Here is a 19898-nt window from a genome sequence, read left to right as displayed (position 1 = left end):
TTGTTATCTCATTTTTGAAGGCTTCCCATTTTCCAGCCGTCCCTTTACCTGCGAACATCTGCCTCTAATCAGCTTTTGAAAGTTCTTGCCTAATACCGTCAAAATTGGTCTTTCTCCAATTTAGAACTTCAACTTTTAGATCTGGTCTATCCTTTTCCATCACTATTTTAAATCTAATAGAATTATGGTCACTGGCCCCAAAGTGCTCCCCCACTGACACCTCAGTCACCTGCCCTGCCTTATTTCCCAAAAGTAGGTCAAGTTTTGCACCTTCTCTAGTAGGTACATCCACATACTGAATCAGAAAATTGTCTTGTACACACTTAAGAAATTCCTCTCCATCTAAACCTTTAACACTATGACAGTCCCAGTCGACATTTGGAAAGTTAAAATCCCCCACCATGACGACCCTATTATTCTTACAGGTAGCTGAGATCTCCTGACAGGTTTGTTTCTCAATTTCCCTCTGACTATTGGGAGGGTCTATAATACAATCCCAATAAGGTGATCATCTCTTTCTTATTTCTCAGTTCCACCCAAATAATTTCCCTGGATGTATTTCCAGGAATATCCTCCCTCAGCACAGCTGTAATACTATCCCTTATCAAAAATGCCACTCCCCCTCCTCTCTTGCCTCCCTTTCTATCCTTCCTGTAGCATTTGTATCCTGGAACATTAAGCTGCCAGTCCTGCCCATCCCTGAGCCATGTTTCTGTAATTGCTATGATATCCCAGCCCCATGTTCCTAACCATGCCCTAATCTGCCTTCCCTGTTAGGCCCTTGCATTGAAATAAATACAGTTTAATTTATTAGTCCTACCTTGTCCTTGCCTGTCCTGACTGCTTGACTCACTTTTGTTCTCAGCTGTACCAATCTCAGATCGATCTCTTTCCTCATTATCTCCCTGGGTCCCAACCCCTACCCCTCCCCCCCCCCCCATCCCCACCTTACTAGTTTAAATCCTCCCAAGCAGTTCTAGCAAATCTCCCTGCCAGTATGTTAGTCCCCTTCCAATTTAGGTGCAATCCGTCCTGCTTGTACAGGTCACTTCTACCCCAAAAGAGATTCCAATGATCCAAAAATGTGAATCCTTCTCCCATACACCAGCTCCTCAGCCATGCATTCATCTGCTCTATCCTGCCCTCACTAGCTCATAGCACTAGGAGTAATCCAGATATTACTACCCTTGAGGACCTCCTTTTTAAATTTCTGCCTAACTCTCTGTAATCTCCCTTCAGAATCTCAACCTTTTCCCTTCCAATGTCATTGGTTCCAATGTGGACAATGACCCCCTGCTGGACCCTCTCCCCCGTGAGAACATTCTGCACCCTCTCTGAGACATCTTTGATCCTGGCACCAGGGAAACAACACACCATTCTGCTCTTTCTCTGCCTGCCACAGAAATGTCTATCTGTACCTCTGACTACAGAATCCCCTAACACAATTGATCTCTTGGAAGCCGACTTACCCCTCATTGCATTAGAGCCAGTCTCAATACCAGAAACTTGACTGTTCATGCTATGTTCCCCTGAGAATCCATCACCCCCTACATTTTCCAAAACAGCACACCTGTTTGAAATGGGTATATCCACAAAAGACTCCTGCACTAGCTGCCTACCTCTCTTATCCTTCCTGGAGTTAACCCATCTATGTGACTGTATCTGAGACTTTCCCCCCTTCCTTATAACTGCCATCCATCACACACTGTTGCTGTTGCAAATTCCTCATCACTTCTCTGTCTCTCCAAACGATCCACTCGATCTGATAAGATTCGCATTTATGGCCAATATAATCCACAGTAAACCTGAAACTCTCTTTAAACTCCCACATCTGACAAGACGTACATATCACTAGAAAGGCCATTTTTGCTCCTTCACAATCTACAGACCCAGAAAATAATACAGTCTTATTCCTCTACAAACACTGCCCCAGGTTAAATTAATAGCTGTGGCTTATATTTTAAGTTTAATCAAGAGACTTATCTCCAAAAATATATAATCAAGAAAGAACCCACTGTACTCACTAATACAGCCTTTCTCTTGGTCAGACTTAAAACAACAATGAACTTATCTGATTCTGTGCTGTGAACTTTGCTCAAAGCGGTTCCTCCAAGATTAGTTGTGAATTTCACTATTTGTTCATTTTCCCAGATGCACTTCGATGTCCAGCGATACACAAATTCAAACAACAAAGGCGGCAACTGTGCAGGTTTTCTCTCTCTCTCCTACACTGTCCTCACCATGTGCTTCCTTTGACTGCTCTTCCCCCTTTTAAAACTGCTGTTGTTTTGACTTTTTTTTCAAAAGTTCCAAAACAATGCAACAGCACATAAAACAGTAATTGCTGCTCCTGGAATTCGAGGAAGTCACCTCCAACACCTAAAATACCTCAAAAGAAGGAGCAGCTCTTACAGCCAGAAACTTTTCACATCCTCCATCTTGGATTACCCAGAATCCACTCAGTTATCAGAAGTGCACACCATTAGTACCATAACAACCTTTTAAGTCACAATCAAAATCGCATATCCCATTTGATGCACATTTTTGAAGTGACAGCGTAAATCATTCGACTGGATTTGATTTCCGACAGTGTGGAAACAAGCCCTTCGGCCCAACTAGTACATACCAATCCTCCGAAGAGTAACCCACCCAGACCCATTTCCCTCTGACAAATGCACCTAACACTATGGGCAATTTAGCAAGGCCAATTCACCTGACCTGCACATCTTTGGATTGTGAGAGGAAACCGGAGCACCCAGAGGAAACCCACGCAGACACGGGGAGAATGTGCAAACTCCACACAGACAGTCGTCCGAGGTTGGAATTGAACCTGGAACCCTGGTGCTGTGAGGCAGCAGTGCTAACCACTGAGCCTCCATGCCACCCCCATCTGTTTGAACTCCTACAAACATGGTGCAACTAGACTTCCCAAGAGCATTTAGCATCAATGGTAAGCTCATAGCAAGTGAGCGGGTAAATACTGGGAATCAATAACACACTGATTAACAAGTTGGAAATCAGCAGGCATAAGTGGGAGCAATTATGTTGGGACTGGGAAATTTATGAGTGCCATACTGGGGGCAATCAACATTACTGCTATTTTTGCTTCTAGTATATTTCCTGGATTAAGAAACATATTAGTGAGGTGACAGATGCTTCTAAATCAGGAGGTTGAGAGCAGCAAGAAGAACAGGAGGATAGCATGAGAATGAAATGTACACCTGCCTGATTAAGTTGGATATATTTTTGCAAATTCTTTTCTCAGTTTTGCCAGGAGAAAACTCAACTTCTTAACAATTACAGGAAACTTACTTAAAATTATTTTTTACAATTCCATGAGTTTTGAAACAGCCAAAAACATTTTAAGCACTGAATTAACCCTGTATTTGACAGAGTGGGGCATCAAGAAGCCTTAACAAAGCTGGAATCAATCAGTCAATGCAAAATGGGGAAAACCTCTCCATCAATTAGAGCCATACCAAGTACACAGATAGTTGTAGTCGATGAAGGTCAGTCATCTCAGCTCCAAGACATCTCTCCAGGAGTTCTTCAAGGTAGTCTTCAAAGCATAAGTTAGGAATGGGACTTACCTGGATGAATGCAATTCCAACACCACTCAAGAAGTTCAAAGCATCCCAGCAGATTGGCACCACATCAACAAACATTCAGTCCATCCATCACTCAGTAGCAGCAGCATGCACTATTTACAGGAGGCACTGCAGAAATTCACCAAGTCTCCTAAGACAGTACCTTCCAAACCCATGACCACTTCCATCCAGAAGGACAAGGGCACCACATATGTGTGAACACACCCACCCACAATGGAGTTCCAAACAGTATTTCTAAGTCATGTGATTTTGGCTAAATGATCAGAAATCCACTTGGGGAGACAACTGTTGATATGTTTGCTGACTTGAGTTTTAACTGACCAGAGGGAGAGGGAACAGAACATTTATTTAGAAGAGGTCTGTTATTAGCAGTCCCCAAGCCTGAAGTGCTGAGAAGTCAAGTGTGAAATAAAACCCAGAAACAGCAGGCTTTGGAAGTGTCAGATAGGAAGACATCTTACAAACCTATTAAACAGGAACAACTGTGAAGGAAGAAATGAGGTGCAGCTTAATTTAAGGGACTTCATAGAATCACAAAATCCCTATAGTGTGGAAGCAGGCCATTTAGCCCATTGAGTCCACAATGACCCACCCAGACCTACCCCATTACCTTATCCCTTTAACCCTGCATTTACCATTTCTAACTCACCTAAACTACACATCCCTGGAACTATGAGCAATTTAGCACAACCAATCCCCCCCTAACCTGCACATCCCTGGGCACTATGAGCAATTTAGCATGGCCAATCCACCTAACCTCACATCTTTGGACTGTGGAGGGAAACCAGAGCACCCAGAGGGAACCCACGCAGACACAGGGAGAATGTGCGAACTCCACACAGACAGTCACCTGAGGATAGAATTTTACCTAAGTCTCTGCTGCTGTGAGCCAGCAGTGCAAGCCACTAAGCCACTGTACTGCCCAGTAGAGGATATGGTGACAGCAGTGCTTGGAGAAAAATTCAGCGTCTTGGGGATAGCTGATATAATTTCTGACATTGGCATTAAACATTGCCCCAGTTTCTTTCTCCACAGATGCTCTCTGAGCTGCTGAATATTTGTAACAGGTTGTGTTTTCATTACATCTAAATCCTTTCCCTTCTTTACTGTTATCAATGGATTCAACAATTCCTTTGTCAGTGTGCCACATTTTCCAACTTCTCCAAGCTAAAAACCTTAGCTGAATCAGGTAATTAGTCCAGGTTTATTGACCTGCCCTCCCACCTCCCCCCACTCCCCAACTCCCTCCCCACCCCCTCACCTCGATCATTTACCTTGAAACATCTCAGAATTTTTTACTGGTGGGCATTTATATTATTGCTCTTCAATAGTGTGACCAACAAGCAATCGTGAACAAATAAGCATTGCCACTGTTCTTACTTTTGGGTTTGGAGGGTGAACTTTGTTTCTCTTTTACCAATGTTCCGAACTAGGAGAATCTTCTGAGTATTGTACTTGACAGGACATGTGGAGAAATTGATAAAATCTGGGAAGTCCAAGATAGCACGTGCACCAATAGCTTTTACAGGCACCAAAAACTTCTCCCTCTCTGTGACACAGATCAATTCATGGATATAATCCTGAAGGAATAAAACAGAAAATATGGAATTGGTTATTTAATTCCTCTCCACAAGTGTCGCTAATGCAATTTAGTCCTCCTACCTAAGAAAGGATATAGTTGCCAAACAGGGAGTGCAGTGGAGGTTCATGAGCCTGATGTTGGGATGGCAGGACTGTCCTATATGGAGAGATTGGTTCAACTGGGCTTGTATTTGTTAGTTTAAAAGGAAGAAGGGGGATCTGATTAAAATGCATAGAATTCTAACAGGACCAGACACAGTAGATACAGAAATGATGCTTTCCCTATTTGGGGTATCTAGGACCAGAGAACATATTCTCAGGATAGCAGGTAGGCCATTCTAGTTTTGAGATATGGAAAACATTTCATCCAATAAAGGAAAGTGAACCTGTGGAAACCTCTACCACAGAAGGCTATGGAGGCCAAGTCACTGATTATATTCATGAAAGAGATAAGATACATTTTTTAGATTTTAAAGGGAAGAAAATGGGAAAATGGTACTATCCTATTAAAAGGGTCATATGCACTAAACACACAGTTATTCTTTATCTGAGCAATTGAGCTTGAGTTTGAATTTGATGTATTGTTGTCACTTATACCAAGATATAATGAAAAACATTGTTTTGTGTGCTATACAGGCTGATCATACCATTTAAAGTCTGGTTGAAGATGTGTAGCTCGGGTGTCCGTTGTTGTGGTTCTGTTCGCCGAGCTGGAAGTTTTTGCTGCAAACGTTTCGTTCCCTAGCTAGGGAACATCATCAGTGCTATTGGAGCCTCCTGTGAAGCGCTGCTTTGATGTTCTTCCGGTATTTATAGTGGTTTGTCCTTGCCGCTTCCGGGTGTCAGTTTCAGCTGTAGTAGTTTGTATGTGGGGTCCAGGTCGATGTGTCTGTTGATGGATGTTCTTGCCGCTTCCGGGTGTCAGTTTCAGCTGTAGTGGTTTGTATATGGTGTCCAGGTCATACCATACAATGTGCATCAGCGTAGCAGAACATTGTATTCTGCACTATGTTACATCACAGAGGAAGTGCAGATAGAAAGATCAGAACTAACATTTAAGAGGTCCATTCAAAAATCTGGCAACAGCGGGGAAGGAACTGCTCTTGAAAGAATTGGTAACTTTCAAGAGTTACCAGTAAAGAGTTAATACTTTGTTTATGAGATATACGGTTGGATGGCAATGCTAGAATTTATTGCCAATTCACAATTACCTCAAGAAGGTGGTAACAAGTCATAGAGTAAAAAGTGAGGTCTGCTGATGCTGGAGATCATAGCTAAAAATGTGTTGCTGGTTAAAGCACAGCAGGTTAGGCAGCATCCAAGGAACAGGAAATTCGACGTTTCGGGCCAGAGCCCTTCATCAGGAATGAGGAGAGTGTGCCAGGCAGGCTAAGATAAAAGGAAGGGAGGAGGGACTTGGGGGAGGGGCGATGGAGATGTGATAGGTGGAAGGAGGTCAAGGTGAGGGTGATAGGCCAGAGTGGGGTGGGGGCGGAGAGGTCAGGAAGAAGATTGCAGGTTAGGAGGGCGGTGCTGAGTTGAGAGAACCGACTGAGGCAAGGTGGGGGGAGGGGAAATGAGGAAATTGGAGAAATCGGAGTTCATTCCTTGTGGTTGGAGGGTTCCCAGGCGGAAGATGAGGCGCTCCTCCTCCAGCCGTCGTGTTGTTATGTTCTGCCGATGGAGGAGTCCAAGGACCTGCATGTCCTCGGTGGAGTGGGAGGGAGAGTTAAAGTGTTGAGCCACGGGGTGGTTGGGTTGGTTGGTCCGGGCGTCCCAGAGGTGTTCTCTGAAGCGTTCCGCAAGTAAGCGGCCCGTCTCCCCAATATAGAGGAGGCCACATCGGGTGCAGCGGATGCAATAGATGATGTGTGTGGAGGTGCAGGTGAACTTGTGAGGATATGGAAGGATCCCTTGGGGCCTTGGAGGGAAGTGAGGAAGGAGGTGTGGGCGCAAGTTTTACATTTCCTGCGGTTGCAGGGGAAGGTGCCGGGAGTGGAGGTTGGGTTGGTGGGGGGTGTGGACCTGACGAGGAGTGGTGCCAGTGTAGTTGCGGAAGATGGACTGTTCCACATATCCTACGAAGAGACAGGCATAGCTGGGGCCCATGGCAACTCCTCCATCACGAAGGACTCAAAGCCCTCCGCTTCTTCCTTTCCTCCATCCCCCATCACGAAGGACTCAAAGCCCTCCGCTTCTTCCTTTCCCGCCGCACCAACCAGTACCCTTCCACTGACACCCTACTTCGACTGACTGAACTGGTCCTCACCCTGAATAACTTCTCTTTTCAATCCTCCCACTTCCTCCAAACTAAAGGAGTTGCCATGGGCACCCGCATGGGCCCCAGCTATGCCTGTCTCTTCGTAGGATATGTGGAACAGTCCATCTTCCGCAACTACACTGGCACCACCCCCCACTTTTTCCTCCGCTACACCGATGACTGTATCGACACTGCCTCGTGCTCCCATGAGGAGTTTGAACAGTTCAGCAACTTTACTAACACCTTCCATCCCGACCTCAAATTCACCTGGACTGTCTCAGACTCCTCCCTCCCCTTCCTAGACCTTTCCATTTCTATCTCGGGTGACCGACTTAACACAGACATCTACTATAAACCGACTGACTCCCACAGCTACCTGGACTACACCTCCTCCCACCCTGCCCCCTGTAAAAACTCCATCCCATATTCACAATTCCGTCGTCTCCGCCGCATCTGCTCCCAGGAGGACCAGTTCCAACACCGTACAGCCCAGATGGCCTCCTTCTTCAAGGACCGCAGATTTCCCCCCAGACGTGATCGACGATGCCCTCCACCGCATCTCCTCCACTTCCCACTCCTCCACCCTTGAGCCCAGCTCCTCCAACCACCACCAAGACAGAACCCCACTGGTTCTCACCTACCACCCCACCAACCTCCGTATACAACGTATCATCCGCCGTCATTTCCGCCACCTCCAAACGGACCCCACCACCAGGGATATATTTCCCTCCCCTCCCCTATCAGCATTCCGCAAAGGCCACTCCCTTCGTGACTCCCTCGTCAGGCCCACACCCCCCACCAACCCAACCTCCACTCCCGGCACCTTCCCCTGCAACCGCAGGAAATGTAAAACTTGCGCACACACCTCCTTCCTCACTTCCCTCCAAGGCCCCAAGGGATCCTTCCATATTCGCCACAAGTTCACCTGCACCTCCACACACATCATCTATTGCATCTGCTGCACCCGATGTGGCCTCCTCTATATTGGGGAGACGGGCCGCTTACTTGCGGAACGCTTCAGAGAACACCTCTGGGACGCCCGGACCAACCAACCCAACCACCCCGTGGCTCAACACTTTAACTCTCCCTCCCACTCCACCGAGGACATGCAGGTCCTTGGACTCCTCCATCGGCAGAATATAACAACACGACGGCTGGAGGAGGAGCGCCTCATCTTCCGCCTGGGAACCCTCCAACCACAAGGAATGAACTCCGATTTCTCCAATTTCCTCATTTCCCCTCCCCCCACCTTGCCTTAGTCGGTTCCCTCAACTCAGCACCACCCTCCTAACCTGCAATCTTCTTCCTGACCTCTCCGCCCCCACCCCACTCTGGCCTATCACCCTCACCTTGACCTCCTTCCACCTATCACATCTCCATTGCCCCTCCCCCAAGTCCCTCCTCCCTACCTTTTATCTTAGCCTGCCTGGCACACTCTCCCCATTCCTGATGAAGGGCTCTGGCCCGAAACGTCGAATTTCCTGTTCCTTGGATGCTGCCTGACCTGCTGTGCTTTAACCAGCAACACATTTTCAGCGGTAACAAGTCATACCTTAGTGGTAAACACATTTCTGCAGCTCTGAAATAGAGGATCGGCCATGGGTCATATTGAATGGCATAGCAGGCTCCAAGATCCAAGTGGCCTAATCCTGCTCCGAGTTTCTGTTTCTACTCTCAGAAGAGACAATTGGATCCAGGGAAGAGGCAAGTGCATGTTGGGAGGTGAAGAGGGGAAGGGAGGAAGACACAGGGATAAAATGTAGTGGGCAAGGGTTCCTTGGAAGATGAAATTGGAGAGCTAATAGTGGGGAACACTGAGATGGCAGAGATGCTGAATCAACACTTCACCTCAGTTTTCATGGTGGAGAACAACAGTACCATTCCTTTTGGAATGGGCAAGTCAGAGGCAATAGTAAAGGTAGAACCTAGACCAATCAATATCGATAGGGAAAAGATATTCAGCAAACTATTAGGATTGAGGATAGACAAGCTCCTTGGACCTGATGGCTGACATTCTAGGGAAGTAGCAGCAGAGATAGTGGATCCACAGGTTACAATATCCCTGGACAGTGGAAAGGCTCCAGTGGATTGGAAAATTGCTAATGTAATGCCCTTATTCAAAAAAGGCTAAATGTGGGAAATTACAGACCAGTTAGTTTAACAACTGTGGTTGGGAAAGTCTTAGAATCAATTTTCAAGGAAACAGTATCAGGTCATTTGGAAAGTCAAAATGCTTTCCATCATATTCAGCATGGTTTTATGAAGAGCAAATCATGTTTGACTGATTTCCTAGAGTTCTTCGAAGATGTAACAAGCGAAGTGGATAATAGGTATCCTGTAGATATAACATATCTGGACTTCCAGAAGGCCTTTGGTAAGGTGCTGCACAAAAGATTAATTCACAAGGTTGGATCATATGAGTAATTTATTGGTTTGGATAGATAACTGGCTGATGGACAGAAGTCAGAGTCGGATAAACAATTATTTTTCTGGAAGGCAGGATGGAACTAGTGGGGTGTGACAGGGTTCAGTCCTTGGACTTCAGCTACTTATAATCCTTATTAACGACTTGGGACAGATGGCTCGATGGTCAAATTTGCAGACGACACAAAAATGGGCGGGATGGTAAACTGCAATGAGGGAATAAGAACCTTACAAATGGATATAGATAGTGACAGTGAGCCAAAATATGATAGATGGAGTTTAAAGTGGATAATTGCGAGGTAATGCACTTGAGTCAAAAAAGTGGGAAGGCAACCTTGAATCTTAATGGGGAGCAACTTCCAGGTGCTTTAGTGCAGAAGAATCTAGGTGAACTCGTTCATGAATCACTGAAAACTAGCATGCAGGTATAATAGATAATAAAGAAAGCAAATGGAATGTTGGCTTTTACAGCTAAAGGATAGAATATAAAGGTAAGGAAGCGTTGTTGCAACTATACAAGGCATTGGTGAGACTGCACTGGAGTATTATGCAGTTTTGTCCCGTTATTTGAGGAAAGATGTAATGGCGTGAGAGGTGGTTCAGGGAAGGTTCACTCGATTGACCCCAGAGATGAGGGATTTAGATTACTTACAGTGTGGAAACAGGCCCTTCGGCCCAACAAGTCCACACCGACCCGCCGAAGCGCAACCCACCCATACACATACCCCTTACCTTACACTACGGGCAATTTTAGCATGGCCAATTCACCTGACCCTCACATCTTTGGACTGTGGGAGGAAACCGGAGCACCCGGAGGAAACCCACGCAGACACGGGGAGAATGTGCAAACTCCACACAGTCAGTCGCCTGAGGTGGGAATTGAACCCAGGTCCCTGGCGCTGTGAGGCAGCAGTGCTAACCACTGTGCCACCGTGCCGCCCTGCCTTATGAAGAGAGATTTAACAGTTTAGGCCTATAATCTCTAGAATTCCAAAGGGCGATCAAATTGAGGTATAAAAGATGATAAAAGGTATGGATAAAATAGACCTGGAGTGGATGCAAGTCTTCAGATAAGGGGTAGCAAATTTAAAACAGAGCTGAAAAATAACTTCTCCCAAAGGGCTTATGAATCTCTGGAATGTGCTACCCAAAGTGCAGTGGATGCTGGGACAGCTAGTAAATTTAAGGAAGAGCACCACAGTGTGAAGGGCTTAGATGGGGTGGAATTTGTTAAGTGCATTCAGGAAATTTTCCTCAAGCAGTATTTAGAGGTCCTTACTCGAGAAAGGGCAAAATTCAACCTACTCTTGGGAAATACAACAGGAGAGGTGACAGAGGTGATAATGGGGGAGCACTTTGGGAACAGTGACTGTAGATCTATTAATTTTAAAATAGTTATGGAGAGGGACAAAACTGTTCAATAGGTTCAAGTTCTAAATTGGGGCAAGGCAAATTTTGATGGAATTAGACAGGAGTGTGTAGGGTTGACTGGAGTTGTTTGTTTGCAGTCAAAGGGATCTCCGGCAAGTGGGAGGCCTTTAACAGTGAGATAGCTAGAGAGTTCCTGTGAGGGTGAAGAGCAAGGTTGATAGTAATAAGGAATCCTGGATGACAAGAGATATTGAGGCTTTGACCAGAAAAGAAAATATGGCATCAGATCCTGAAGATCATGTTGTGAGCATACTGTCAGGATTACCTGAATGATTGGGAAAAAGTATCCCATTTGTATTGTTTGCCATTAGGGATGCCCCAAAATGAATCTACTCAGTTTACTCACTTTGAATTAATATTTGGACATGAGGTGAGAGGTCCTTTGAAATTAATAAAAGAGAAATTGACAGGACCAAAGATTAAATCAAGTAGATGAGTTAGCTAAGCAGCACCTAAAGAGGGCACAGTTTAGGATGAAGCAAGTGGCAGATAAAAGCTTGAGACTCGGACGTTTCCCATGGGTATGATGTATTAGTATTGTTACCAGTGATAGAAACTCTGTTCAAAGCCAGGTTTAGTGGTCCCTATCAAATTGAGAAAAAGTTGAACTATCTGGTAAAGACGCCAGATAGAAAAAAAACTGTATCATGTATGTCATGTGAATATGTTGAAACCTTACTATAATAGGAAAAAGGTGAAACAGGTGTTAGTGACTGCCCTGCAGCATGAGGAATCAAATCCAGATGTTGTGGAATTTGACATGCCTCAAAATGCATTAAACAATGAAGGAGACTTGAGGAGTGGGATAAATGAGTAAACTGTCTCAGGAGCAAAGAACACAGTTGAAAGGCTTGGTATAGCAGTATAAGAATATATGCAGGATTAAGTTGGTGACATAAAGATCAAAGCCAAAGGCTCAGCAATCTCCTCCCTGGATTCCCAGAGAATCCTAGGATAAATCCCATCTGACGCAGGAGATTTATCTATTTTCACACTTCCCAGAATTTTTAACACCTCCTCCTTCTGAACCTCAATCCCATCTAGTCTTACAGCCTGTTTCTCAGTAGTCTCCTTGACAACATTGTCTTTTTCCAGTGTGAATACTGATGAAAAATATATATTACCAACATTTAAAATACATTTGGACAAATAGATGGATAGGAAAGGTGGACAAAGTGGGAAATGGGGTTAGCATGGATGGACATTTTGGCCGGCATGGACTAGTTTGGGCTGTAGGACGCTCTGACTATGAGTTAGACAAATTTTTAACTGGTAATGGGTTGAAGGGTTATGCAGAGAAGGCAGGAAAATGGAGGTGAGGAGCACACCAGCCATGATCAAATGGTGGGGCAGACTCGATGGGCTGAATGGCCACATTTTGCTCCTATATCTTATAAACTTTCACTTCGACAAGATAGAGCTATGGGGTCGAGGTGCCTTTCCTATTCCCCCAGGGTTGGCATTATCAATTAGTACAGGTGCAAGAGGGAAGGTAGGCTGGATACATTTTCCTGATGAAGGGCTTTTGCCCGAAACGTTGATTCTCCTGCTACTCAGATGCTGCCTAACCTGCTGTGCTTTTCCAGCACCACACTCTCGACTCTGGATATATTTTCTGACAGGCAGGCCCTAATTTTTGTTTCAGTAAGCCATAAGTGAGGATTAGAGCTTACCAACATTTAAAATGCATTTGGACAAATACATGGATAGCCTTGCTTTCTTATCAAGGTCTGATTTACTGTTTCATTAGAGGGTTCACTTGCCTTTATCACTGTGTCTCTTAGTGGAAGTAGTAGGGGACAGAAAGTATTCCAACCCCATCTGTCTCACCATTTTGAGTCAGTGAGAGACATCTGTCCTATTCACTATGTTTTTCTTTAGCAATTGGCTTTAATAGTTTGTTATGGGATCCACGGATAGCTGGCAATGCCAGCATTTATTGCCAATTCACAATTATATCAAGAAGGAAGTGACAAATCATACCTTAGTGGGAAACATGCTCCCATAGTGCTGTTAAGAAGCAAGTTCCACAACTTTAACCCAACAACAACAACAAAGAAATGATGATTTCTTTTCAAGTCAGGTTCATTGTGGCTCAAAGAGAAATTTATAGGTAGAGGTGTACCCACTTGTTTCCTGTGTGTTTCTGAGTGGTACAGGTTGTGGTTGGAAAAAGCTGTTAGAGAAGCCTTACTAAAGTACTGCAATATATTTTGTAATCAGTTATCACTGCAGCCAGCATGTGTTGGAGGGAGGTAATGTTTCAAGATGGTGGAAATCAAGCAAGTTATTTAATCTTACTGGTGACGCACTTCTTACTTGATGTTGGAGCTGCACTCATCCAGGCAAGTAAAGAAAAATGCAATACATTCCAGACTTTTATGCATTGTGAACAGTCTTTGCAGAGTCATTGGATAAATCATTCATCACAGAGGACTCAATCTCTTAGCCTACCATTGTATGTGTCTGTGCTGGACAAACTACATTTCGATAATAGTGACTTGTAGGATGTTGATAATGCAGGATTTGACAATGTAAATGCAACTGCATGTGAAGGATAGGTGGGTAGCTGTTCTTTTCTTACGGGTAGTCATTGCAACACTTGTGTAACAAGAATGCTAATCATCATCATCAGCTCAAGCCTGAATATTGTCCAAGATTGCAGCAAGTGAGCACAGACTGAATCATTACTCAAAGAATAGTGAATGGAACAGAACATTGTGCAGTAATCAGCAAACATCCTCACTTCTGGCCTGATGATGGAGAGAATGTCATCAGTGAAGCAGCTGATAATAGTTGAGCTGTGCTCACTGCTCTAATCTTGCTTTGTGCTAGATATGACTCCAATCAAATGAGAATTTTCCCCAATTCCAGTGAATTCCAAATGTTATTAAGGCTACATAGTGGCAAACACATTTCTTTACTGCCTTAATATTCTCACTTCATGCCTGAAATTCAGCTTTTTCATCCATAATTGGAGCTAGTGGTGCTGGCAAATCTCGAAGTAACCATTGTTAAGCAGATTATCAGTAAGTAAAAGCTTGAACTGCTACTTATAATACTTCCATTACTTTTTTTGCTGATGATTTACTTTTAATTGACTGGAATGCACAGTTGGGAAATGGGATGTCTGGTATCAAATTTGGAAAGTATGCATGCGCTTAACGTTACATTTTTGAGCATTCAGTGACTACATTGCACCTGAAATGCAGTCACCAATCACCCTTCCACAGCTTTGATTCTGATTCCTTTGTAACACTTGAATTGTTTTTATAACCAACATCACGCCTGGTTAACACACCTTGTTTTCCCCAGGTTTGAAAAGCAGCTTGTAGGTAGTGGTCATGCCTGGTGCCACTTTACGACCCACATCAGTTGGACAGATGATTCTGAAGTATGGAGAATCCTCCTGGATAACTTTAACCATCCGTGGGACCTGAAAACATGTTTTAATAAATTATCATAGGATAGAATTTTATGAAATAAGCAAAATTGTGAGAAGTGTTCACATTTAGCTATAATATGGTTTTATATGTGGGAAGCAGCCGCATTACTATGAAATCATGGTTTCATTATAGTTTCTGACAAAAATAATCAGTGATCATTTACAAATTTACATGTTCTCACAGATTCAAATCATGAAAATGCAAATTCAGTAAAATATGAAGCACATATTGGTAGCTATTTCCTACTCTTGCCTATAGGATAAAGTCAGGGCACTCTATCAGTCTGGCCAGAAAGCAAAGAAACTACGTTGTAAATGTTCAGTGAATGAATTCATGTTACTGATTAGATTAGATTAGATTACTTACAGTGTGGAAGCAGACCCTTCAGCCCAACAAGTCCACACCGACCCTCCGAAGAGCAACCCACCCAGACCCATTCCCTACATTTAACCCATTACCTAATACTACAAGCAATTTAGAGTGGCCAATTCACCTGACCTGCACATCTTTAGACTGTGGGAGGAAACCGGAGCACCCGGAGGAAACCCACGCAGACACAGGGAGAATGTGCAAACTCCACACAGACCTGAGGCATCCTAGAAAACACTGATTAGGTGCTGGCTGCAAGGCTCCACTAAATTGCAAGAAACTGCATGCTATTTAAGAACTACTTCTCTTTAAATCTCAGTTAGTGATAGTGAACCACCCCAACCACAAGATGCCAATAGCTGATCCCAAAACCAAATATGACACACAACACAAACATTTTCCACACTTTGGATGTGTCATGCTATGCCTCGAAAATCTCTGTACAAGCTCTTGGAGTCAATCTTGAGGACCCGAAATACTAGCCTTATAACTGTTCTCAACACTTTATTAGAACACTTGAATGGATATTCTGTTGGTGACTATGTGACAAGAAAGTATTGGGAGAGGCAAATGTGGGTGTTTATGTAAATGAAAAAGGGATGACAGGATATGTAGGGAACGACAGACTTATGTGATGAATGTTCTTGGAAATACTATCTAATCAATCGAAAATATATTTAAATCCAACTGAAAAGGCAAATTGTTTCCTGGAATCCTACCTATTAGCATTTCAATGAGTTACATGGTAAAATGACCACACTGCTAGTTTGTTAGCCATATTATATAATACAATATTGCTAGTTTCTTGGAACTAATGGAGAGACCTTTGTTCCTCCCAATGTACTGCAATATTTTACTCCGTATAACATGTATTCTACTTATCATTGACTATCTTCCTACATTGATTGCATTGCTTATAGTTTAAATACAATTAAAGTCAAATGGCTTCTCAACGGATAGATGATCTAGCCCTTTAAATTACCCCCACACAGAAGTAGTGAAGTTGAAAATAAACCTCAACATCGCTCGAAATATCTGATTTCCCAATTTCATCAGCATTGTCCAGTGATTGCTTCAAATTCAATTTAATTTAATTGCACTGAAGTTGAGGATCCAGCCGTTCACTGCGTGCTGAAGTTAGATATTCTAGACATTCAATGTAAGATTATTTCTGAATCATCAGGTGAAACACTGAGTGATAAAAAAAATCATTAACCTGGTTTTATGGTTAGTGAATCTTGCTTGAAAAAAAAACAGTGAGTTCTTAAGGATATAGATTAATTCATTCAAAAAGGGAACTCAATAGATTTAATCTCCTAGACTTTAGCAATGCTTCTGATAAGATATCATGAAGGAAATTGCTTTACAAATAACAAGGGCATGGAATAAGAGGGAGGTTTTTAAAGTGAATGACTGACTCAAGGCCAAATGTTTTGGGGAATACCAACAGAAATAACTTGCATTTACATTTTGGCATGCTCTCCTTTATTGAAAGAGCATTGAGTACAGGAGTTGGGAGGTTATGTTGCGGTTGTACAGGACATTGGTTAGGCCACTTTTAGAATATTGTGCACAGTTCTGGTCTCCCTCCTATCGAAAGGATATTGTGAAACTTGGAAGGGTTCAAAAAGATTTGCAAGGATGTTGCTAGTGTTGGAGGGTGTGAGCTACAAGGCGGGGCTGAGTAGGCTGGGGCTGTTTTCCCTGGAACTGAGGGGTGACCTGATAGAGGTTTATGAAATCATGAGGGGCATGGATAGGATAAATAGACACGGTCATTTTCTTGGAGTGGGGCAGTCCAGAACTAGAGGGCATACGTTTAGGTTGATCGGGGAAACTTTAAAAGGGACCGAAGGGTCAAATTTTTCAGAGGCCAATACAATTACAACACTTAAAAGGCATCTGAATGGGTATATGAATAGGAAGGTTTAGAAGGATATGGGCCAAGTGCTGGCAAAGAGGACTAGATTAGGTTAGGATATCTGGTCAGCATGGATGAGTTGGACCAAAGGGTCTGCTTCCATGCTGTACGCCTCTATGACTCTATATTGTTCCTTTAGCTAGCCTCGAAGTATTTCCCAGAAGCATACTCAGTCAAAATTTTACCTGGAGTCACACAGGTAATTATTTGGGAAGGTGATTAAAATGTGATCCAAGCAGTATGATATTGCAGCCATTTCGGAGACTTAGGTATCATAGGGGCAGGAATGGTTGTTGAGGTTGGATGCTGTGGGTGGGAGATCCCCTAAGCTGATAGGGTTGCTTACAGTCTCATAGTTCAGGAACCCCACATTGCCTGGTTCTACCTCCTAGCTGGACTACCCCGGCTGACCCATCATCTTGGTCTGCTCCTGTCCCACCGAACTCATCCCCACATACCTTGACACTGTTCTATCCCCCCGATCCAGGAACTCACCACATATGTTTGGGACATACCCACGACCTCCATCTCCTCCAAGACGTGCGATTCCCTGGCCTCCTCATTTTCACCATGGACATCCAGTCCATCCGTCATGACCAGGGCCCCCAAGCCCTCCATTTCTTCCTCTCTCTGCATTCCCATCAGTACCTTTCCACTGACACTCTCATTCATTTGGCTGAACTGGTCCTCACCTTCAATAATTTCGCCTTTGAATCCTCCCACTTTCTCCAGACGAAAGGGATAGCCATGGGAGCCCACATGGGCCCCAGCTGTGCCTGTCTCTTTGTTAGCTACTTGGAACAGTCCATCTTCTGTAGTAATACCGGCACCATTCCCCACCTTTTCCTCCACTATTTTGATGACTATCGGCACCACCTCGTGCTCCCATGAAGAGGTTGAACAGTTCATCAACTTCACCAACACATTCCATCCTGATCTTAAATTCACCTGGACCAAGTCTGACACCTCTCTCCCGTTCCTGGACCTCTCCATCTAAAATCAACAGTGACCAACTCAACACTGACATCTTCTACAAACCCACCACTCCCACAGATACCTGGACTACACCTCCTCCCACCATGCCTCCTGTAGAAATGCTATCCCTTATTCACAATTCCCCCGCCTCCGCAGCATCTGCTCCCAGGAGGACCAGTTCCACCACAAAACACACCAGATGGCATCCTTCTTTAAAGACCGCAATTTCCCCTCCCACATATTGGTGATCTCTCCAGCATATCTCATCCAATTCCCGCCCCTCCGCCCTCGAACCCCACCCCTAACCGCAACAAGGGCAGAACCCACACCTTCCACCCCACCAACCTTCGGATGCATCGCATCATCCTCCACCATTTCCACCAACTACAAACGGACCCCACCACCAGAGTTATACTTCCCTCCCCACCCTATCTGCTTTCCATAAAGACCATTCCCTCTGCAACACCCTCGTCAGGTCGACACCCACCCTCCCCTCCTGGCACCTTTCCATGCCACCACAGGAATTGCAAAACCTGCACCCACACTTCCCCTCATCACCATCCAATGCCCCAAAGGAGCTTTCCACATCCATACAGGTTTTACCTGCACTTCCACACATGTCATTTACTGTATCCATTGCTCCCGATGCAGTCTCCTCTACATTGGGGAGACAGGACACCTACTTCCACAGCAATTCAGAGAACATTTCCAGGACATCCGCACCAACCAACCCCATTGCCCCATGGCCAAACACTTCGACTCCCCCTCCCACTCTGCCATCTCCACTCCCTAACCACCTGACGCCTGGAGGAAGAACGCTTCATCTTCCACCTCGAGACCCTCCAACCCCATGGCATCAATGTGGATTTCACCAGTTTCCTTATTTCCCCTCCCCCCATCTTATCTCAGTTCTAACCTTCCAACTAGACACCGCCTGTCCTACCTGCCTGTCTTCCTTCGCACTTATGCACACCACCCTCCTCTCTGACCTATCATTATTACCCTCACTTCGATCTACCTATCACGCTGTCAGCTACCTTCTCCCTAGCCCCACCTCCTTCCTATTTATCTCACAAAAATCTGATTGAAGATTTGTAGCTCGGGTATCCGTTGTTGTGGTTCTGCTCGCCGAGCTGGAAGTTTTTGCTGCAAACGTTTCGTTCCCTGGCTAGGGAACATCATCAGTGCTGTTGGAGCCTCCTGTGAAGCTCTGCTTTGATGTTTCTTCCGGTATTTATATTGGTTTGTTCTTGCCGCTTCCGGGTGTCAGTTTCAGCTGCAGTGATTTGTATGTGGGGTCCAGGTCGATGTGTCTGTTGATGGATGTTCTTGCCGCTTCCGGGTGTCAGTTTCAGCTGTAGTGGTTTGTATATGGTGTCCAGGTCAATGTGTCCGTTGATGGAGTTTGGGGATGAATGCCATGCTTCTAGGAATTCTCTGGCTGTTCTCTCTCTGGCTTGTCCTATGATAGTGGTGTTTTCCCAGTCAAATTCATGTTGCTGGTTGTCTGAGTGTATGGCTACTAGAGATAGCTGGTCATGTCATTTTGTGGCTAGCTGATGTTCATGGATGCGGATTGTTAGCTGTCTTCCTGTTTGTCCTATATAGTATTTTGCGCAGTCCTTGCATGGTATTTTGTAAACTACGTTAGTTTGGCTCATGCTGGGTATTGGGTCCTTTGTTCTAGTGAGTTGTTGTCTGAGCGTGGATGTTGGCTTGTGTGCTGTTATGAGTCCTAAGGGTCGCAGTAGTCTGGCTGTCAGTTCTGAGACGCTCCTGACGTATGGTAGAGTGGCTAGTCCTTTTGGTTGTGGCATGTCCTCGTTCCTCGGTCTATCTCTTAGGCATCTGGTGATAAAGTTGCGCGGGTATCCGTTTTTGGC

At 44.6% G+C, this 19898-nt stretch overlaps 1 protein-coding gene across 1 annotated transcript in view; it reads right to left on the bottom strand.

Moving 5' to 3' along the window:
• hydin (HYDIN axonemal central pair apparatus protein) overlaps positions 1-19898 on the bottom strand; it is an 888678-nt gene that overhangs the window by 771023 nt on the left and 97757 nt on the right. The window contains exons 6-7 of the mRNA XM_060837518.1: positions 14606-14740; positions 4989-5188 (exon numbers count right to left, since the gene is read on the bottom strand). Of these exons, the coding sequence (XP_060693501.1) occupies positions 4989-5188; positions 14606-14740 (335 nt within the window). The remainder of the gene's footprint in view (positions 1-4988; positions 5189-14605; positions 14741-19898) is intronic.

This window comes from Hemiscyllium ocellatum, chromosome 17 (genome assembly GCF_020745735.1).
Source record: "Hemiscyllium ocellatum isolate sHemOce1 chromosome 17, sHemOce1.pat.X.cur, whole genome shotgun sequence".
Taxonomy (NCBI): domain Eukaryota; kingdom Metazoa; phylum Chordata; class Chondrichthyes; order Orectolobiformes; family Hemiscylliidae; genus Hemiscyllium; species Hemiscyllium ocellatum.
The sequence above is the reverse complement of the archived record's forward strand: the minus strand, read 5'-3'. Positions and strand labels throughout refer to the sequence as shown.